Raw genomic sequence first — 6,898 nt, forward strand, 5'->3', positions numbered from 1 at the left:
GGGTTAGAAGTGTTGATGTTTCTGCTGTGAACTCGAAGCTCCTGATCAGCAGTTAGCAGACAGTCAAACTGTGACCGTGGCACCGTTAAACATGACAGGTCATTCACTGTAAGCGGGAAACAAACTAACAGCTCTCCAGTTCACATATTAATAATATTTGCAACTTGCACTGGTGCTCCATGATCGCCAAATGTGACTTAATAGTGGCAGTGTGGAGCCGTGCAGATACAAAAACAAGTGCCTCACCTGCTCACAGAAGAGAGTGACTTGAGGAGTGTGTATGACATATACGTTTTTTTTTTTTTTTCTTTTTGTTTCTGCGAGGGGGAGAGAGCCACAGGAGGGTGGCTTAAAAAATGACATGACAATTTGCAGTCATTGTTTGCGATATAGTAATTCCATACATCCCACATGGAACAAGCTGCCAAGCATCAAGTGTAATTGATATATCGCCCACCCCTAATGCCACTGTGTGTCTGCTACAATGCAGCGCTGTCTTGGAGTCACCACAAATTTGTAACTTATTTTTCTTCATCTATTCCCATTTCGCCTCCACAGCCGTTCCTCCCCCCTGTGGCGGTCTCTGGTGTGGATTTGGAACGACTGGAGCGTGTGGAGCGCCAGCTAGCCCTGCTGTGGGAGCGAGTCCAGCAAGGTGACCAGAAACAGGAGCAGCATCACGGGGACATTATGGGTCTCTACAGCACCCTGAAGGAGCAGCTCCACACTCAGACAGATAGGGAGAGCCTGGGACTGTGGGTGTCCTCCCTGCTGGAGCAGAGACTCGGCGTGTTACGGGGAGAGCTGGAGCAGGAGAACACACAGAGAGCACAGGTAAATAGATGAGGATACGTGTCAAGGGAAGTTTTGATTAAAAAGCTGACATGTGTCTCACATACTTTATCTTTATCCGTGCTCCATGCAGAGTGCAGAGCAGCAGAAACAGCACCAGGAGGATCAGGCGACACGGCTGGCTGAATTAGAATTGCTGCTCAAGACTCTGAATGCCAAGACACAGGTACAATTGCAGTGTTATTCAAATGCCTAATTGTCAATTACTGAGTTAGCCATAAAATATATAATTAAAGCTGCCAAATAATAAAGATAAAGGCAAACAAGCACAATAATCTATAATCGAGTACAGAATGCAAGAGTAGCAGTCAGATGGTAAACATTAACAAGGAACATGCATTCATACAAAGACTGCAGTCTAATTATTAACTACAAAAGCTGTCATAATAGCATGAAATGATGAGACACATACCGAAGAGACAACAAGTGTTAAAAACACAAAAGAAAATCCTGACAGGCTCAGACATGAACAGGTATGAAGACAGATCTGGTTGTGTTTGTGTCAGGATTTAAGTACGTACACAAAGGAACAGTGGTGCTGTATCAAATATCTAATGGGTGTGTGTTCCCAGGAAAATCTCGTTGTTTTAGATTGCATTTTCTGTGCTATTTTCAGTCATCCTCCTTATGCGCGATATTTGTTGTAGGAGGTGCAACAGAAACAGCAGCGGTATGAGCACGAGAAGCAGGAGAGGGAGAAGGTGGTTGTCACTACAGCAGCGGACACAGTTCCTGTCAGGTACAAAAACCAGAGAGAAATAACTGAACCTTTAAATTCACATTGCTTTTTTTTATTATATATTCCCATTTTGTGAGAATATTCTCCCAGATAAAGGCACCTCACATGTGGATCTGTCTTTCACTCAGTGTGGGAGTGAAGCAGGAGGAACATGACGCTCTGCTGGCGGAGGTGCAGAGGCTTGAGGTGGAGCTGGGCAAAATTAGACAGGACCTGCAGGGTGTTCTGGGATGCAAGGGCAAGTGTGAGCAGTTGGACACACTGCAGGAGACCGTAAGTAACACAAGTATTGGCTTATCTTTGGGCTTTAAAGGAGTTGTATGCAGCATTCAGAGCATTAATGTACCAGCAAAGAACTATTTGCTATGTAAAGAGATAGTGGAGTCATGGCGTCCAGAGCAGAGAACAAAGTCACACTCCTTTTGTTTGCTCTAAATGTCACATACAGCTCCTTTAATTTGTCCTTACTGTGCAGATTAGTAATTTACTTTTCCTGTCATCCAGATCAGTCATTCATTTGATTCTTGTGCACCCTTGTCCCAGATATCAGCCCAAGTGTCCTCCCAGGTGCATAAGGAGTTGCAGACCCTGTTCTTTGGCAGTGGTGGGCCGGGACAGGAGCAGGGAGAGGTGCCCGAGTCTCTGATCCTCTGGCTGTCCCAGCGCTACGTGAGCACTCCCGACCTGCAGGCCTCCCTGTCCTCACTGGAGCTGAGCATCCTGAGAAATGTTTCCCAGCAGCTGGAGCTGAACCGGGCCCAAACTGTGGGTGAGGCCGAGGCCCAAGCTAAGACCATTGTTCAGACAGTAACCGGGACTGTCCAGCACACTGCTGCTGCTGAGGGAATGACGGAGGAGGTAATGAACATACACTGTCATCGCTGTGTATTTCCACCTCAGTTACATAATCTAAGATGAGCTCTTGTAAAAGATTTGTTTGCCTTGTGTTTGAGGCTCGTATTTAATCTTTACCTCTTGTCGTTTCGACCTCAGCAAGTGAAGGTGATTGTTCAAAACGCTTTGAGGCTCTACTCCCAGGATCGAACAGGCCTGGTGGACTACGCCCTGGAGTCTGGAGGTAAGAAGCAAGCCTCACATTGATATCAGCGCCCGTCCGTCTAAGTCAGTAGTTAACCCTATAATGGTCGGAAGGGATTAGCAAGATAGCTGCTCCATTACTCTGCACTTTGCTCTAATGTATGTCTCTTACGTAATGAGGGTGCAGGCATCAGTCAGGCTAGAGGACAACAGGGTATTAACAGCAAAAGCTCAGGCTCCATTGTCAGGCGTGTTATTGAGCAGTCTGTTGACCTATATGAGCGAGAGTAAGCATGGGTATTGAGCCTCATAGTTAAGACACACCCCATAATCACAACCACACTGGTGTGCTTTGAACTGCACATCCCCATATGTCCTGCCTGTCATTTTTAAAAAGAGAAGAAGTACTTGGAACTGTGCACACAGACTGTGCAGCGTGATTGATCCTCAACTCCACAATCATTATTAAGTATATTAAAGAGACCAATTATTATACATAATATAATATAATACAGTGTCTAATGTTGATATTAAAGGTGGCCAGAGTTTAAAATAATGAAGTAAATGCAGGTAAAATCCCTGTAAGCACAAACCTCAGGCTTCAGGCTGCTCTGAATACTGTTTCCTACAGTATATTGTACTGTAGCTTCAAGCTGACGTCAGCTTGTAATGGATTTCTTTATATGGTCATCTGCTCCATGCACGCTACCAAAAGTGCTTATATTATATAGGTGACACTGCTAAATGTAGCTACAGCCCAATGTCAGGGAAATATGTAGTCTTGGCTGCTGATGTTGCTCATTTCTTCCCGGGTTTTGAATCATATTCCTGTTGGCAGCTTGTGTTGAGAAGCTTTTATTGGTGATTTTTCACAGTAGATAGTTCCTCTACTCTCCGTTAATCATTCCCCGACTGCAGTCCTGGTCCAAAAACCCGGAAACACTGACCAGTCAGAGCAGACTGGGCTTTTTTAGAAGAGGGGCTTAAAGAGACAGGCACTAAAACACACCTTAGATGTCAACATGACAACTTCCATTAGATTTGATTTTATTTTCTGTCTTGCGTGACACACGCATTAGTGATGACGTGATTTTGAAGCACTAAAAAAAATGTATGAATTTCAACCAGATTAGGTGAACTGCTAATACTCTGTGTCCTCACTTGGAGAAAGAAAGTGGCGGAGCGTCGTTCCGTGCTCCAGCAGCACTACAGCCCTGAGTTTACAGCTTCCTCTCAACTTGTGTGTGTGTGTTCAGGTGGCAGCATCCTCAGCACTCGCTGCTCTGAGACATATGAGACCAAAACGGCCCTCATGAGTCTGTTCGGCCTGCCGCTCTGGTACTTCTCCCAGTCTCCACGTGTTGTCATCCAGGTGAGCCTCACCATGAGATATCCATTAGAGAAATGTCCATCTTATTGATTATGTGAAGTCAATTAGTTAAAGGATAGGTTTGCAATTTATCACATCTGTCAGGTGCCCATGTGAACTGGAGCGGGATTTATTCTTGTGCGGCAGACCCTATGCACATCGCCTATGCCATTGTGAGCATTTATACTTGTGCGGTGGTGTGTGTGTGTATATCTCTGCAGTTGCACCTCCAAAACACTAGTCGGTGGCCGAGGTTTCTGTGAAGCGCTGTAGAGTTTAGTTGATTCAAAACACACATTAAAAACACATTAAACATGGCTTAATAGAGACAATTTTAAACACAAGTACACAAATTAGCTTCACTATAACTCGCAGCACTTGTCTTTATCTGGACACATTTTCCCCACAAATACAACATGCTAACGTTATTAGCACAAGCCTATGGCATTTTACATTGCATACATTAGCCTAGCGACGAGCGGAGATTTCCTCTGCTCATATGAAACCTGGATAAATCCCGAAGTATAAATCACACACAAGACTTAAAATGCTATTTTAGTGGAGGCTTTACTGTCTTCACAATTCTTTCTTATCTGTGAAATAAATGTAAATAAAAGCTTTGTTTCCACTGAAGGAAATGGTGTCAGCTTACAAACTTGAACAGGTTTATGGTCATTTTTGGTTTATGAACTTTGAGTATTTAACCATTGTTGTTATTTCATTATTGAAATAATTAGTAGAAACACTACGCTACGCCACAAACTTATTTTGGCATTTCTCCCCTCACTTCCGCTCCTCAGCCCGATGTGTACCCGGGTAACTGCTGGGCATTCAAAGGCTCTCAGGGTTACCTGGTGATCCGCTTGTCCCTGAGGATCCTGCCCACATCCTTCTGCGTGGAGCACATCCCCAAGGCCCTGTCACCGACTGGAAACATCACCAGCGCCCCACGCAACTTCACCGTTTTTGTAAGAAACATAGGAACATAAAGCCTCACAACTTGACACAGTGATGAAGGCCTGATGTCACTGATGTTTGTTTGCATACAGGGTCTAGATGATGAGTATCAGGAAGAGGGGAAGCTGCTGGGGCACTACATATACGAGGAAGATGGGGAGTCACTGCAAACCTTTCCTGTTATGGTAACTAAAGATGCACCTTCTAACATGTGTAGAATAAAAATCTGTGTAATATCTATCAGCACATGTTGGAAATTCCCCCCTCCTCTTTTTCAGGAGCAGAATGACAGAGCCTTCCAGATCATTGAGGTGCGGGTGCTGTCTAACTGGGGTCATCCAGAATACACCTGCATGTATCGCTTCAGAGTCCATGGAGAACCTCGGCCTCAGTGAACCAACCACGACCGTACACACTCATATATGACATATCACCCTATCTGTACATAGCTCTCGCCAACTTCTTTAAAGCAGAGGGGACTCGGCAGTACTCTTTTTGTACGAAAGACGTGAAGACGCTGAAGTTGTGGATTGTTAAAGGAATGTGCCCAGACTGAATCGTGAAATGTGTTTTGTAATATTGAAAGAATCACAGGAAAGTCTGTATGTGAACTGTTGGTGATCACAGGAGAAGAAAAGAACCACGGAAGAAGCTAAAACTCCCTGTCCCCTTTCCATAAAAAGGCCTCTTGCACTGAATCAGCCCTTGAGGGGCGACAGGCTCCACTGAGCGGACAAATCCATCCCACTCTTGTCACCTTCCACTCCTACAGGGAGGTGGACACTTGAAATGGGGGGATTACAGACTCACCTCCACCATTTCCTCACACACTGCATCTCAGTCTTCGGTTTCTGTTCTCAATTCACGTCTATTCAACTTTGATTTCCTGTTAGTTTACTATTTTCAGGATCAAAGCCACCACACCTTTCGCCTGTGACGCTGTCCAGGTGTGTCACTCCCCTTGTCAAGTCACTGCAATGACTTTAACTGGGCTGATTGGGCAGCCTACCGGACCGGACCACACTCACAGCGGGTGTTTACTGGACATTAGGGTTGACTACATTCAAGGCTCGGCATCGTGCATCCATAGCCATATTTCTTTGTTTTGGAACTGAACATGCTGCCTATGGACAGGCTCTGAATGTTTCCTCTAGTGGAGGCTCGATGCAAATCATCCTTTAACTTCACAGCAACACTATATAACCACTGACCTGAGCTCTGTGTGTTCAGACTATTAGCAGGCTATTCACTATGTACATTAGACAAAATATGTGTATGGTTATGGACGGATTCCAGGATTAATTCTAGCATGTAACTCTTCCCGAACCATACTCTTGACTTTTACATGCATCATGGGTTTTTACACGTGTGTCTCCTCTCTAAAGGTTTAAGTCCTGTAACAAGGTCTCAAATTACTAATGACTGATGTCAAAAGCTAAATAATAATCACTAATATTTAGCTTTCAACATCTCACCGTTGAACGCTAAATTATATAACTATTCCTGTAGGCAAGAGTGTGATTTTTCTTTTTCGTTTTATAAAGAGGGGACTCTGTCTGTCTCCTAGCTCAGTTCTAAACGTCCTCCTCACGTGGGCTCGCTCTATTCTGAAACCCTGAAGGAATGTAATCTGTATATTTCATTGTTGATAGCTGGTCCTTTATAATATCTGCTTTTATCAGTGTTGCTTTATATAAATCATCCTGTCATTATCATGATTAATATTGCGTTCCTACCATTATTTCTACTGTTACTCATCGTGTTGTTTTGCTTTTTGTTTTGTTTTTGGGGCGGGGGGTTGGGTTGATGTCAGGATGCACTGCAACGACTTGTTAGAGAAATGTTTGTGGCACAGGTCTTCATGATTTGTTTAAAAAAAAATGGCGGGTGTGTGTGTGTGTAGTCATTAATTTGGGTTGCAAATATGGGGAAGTCTAAAATGT

The 6,898-nt window shown here is 44.2% G+C and overlaps 1 protein-coding gene across 8 annotated transcripts in view; it reads left to right on the forward strand.

The window, feature by feature from the left end:
• sun1b (Sad1 and UNC84 domain containing 1b) overlaps positions 1–5,917 on the forward strand; it is a 45,231-nt gene extending 39,314 nt beyond the window's left edge. For all 8 annotated transcript variants that reach the window (XM_033645280.2, XM_033645274.2, XM_078161705.1 and 5 more), the window contains 10 exons: positions 559–834; positions 926–1,018; positions 1,500–1,591; positions 1,720–1,864; positions 2,135–2,449; positions 2,585–2,669; positions 3,886–4,001; positions 4,799–4,966; positions 5,048–5,140; positions 5,234–5,917. In XM_033645280.2, the coding sequence (XP_033501171.2) occupies positions 559–834; positions 926–1,018; positions 1,500–1,591; positions 1,720–1,864; positions 2,135–2,449; positions 2,585–2,669; positions 3,886–4,001; positions 4,799–4,966; positions 5,048–5,140; positions 5,234–5,350 (1,500 nt within the window). In that variant the 3' untranslated portion in view covers positions 5,351–5,917. The remainder of the gene's footprint in view (positions 1–558; positions 835–925; positions 1,019–1,499; positions 1,592–1,719; positions 1,865–2,134; positions 2,450–2,584; positions 2,670–3,885; positions 4,002–4,798; positions 4,967–5,047; positions 5,141–5,233) is intronic.
• Positions 5,918–6,898: the final 981 nt, after the last annotated feature.

This window comes from Epinephelus lanceolatus, chromosome 18 (assembly GCF_041903045.1).
Source record: "Epinephelus lanceolatus isolate andai-2023 chromosome 18, ASM4190304v1, whole genome shotgun sequence".
NCBI classification, from domain to species: domain Eukaryota; kingdom Metazoa; phylum Chordata; class Actinopteri; order Perciformes; family Serranidae; genus Epinephelus; species Epinephelus lanceolatus.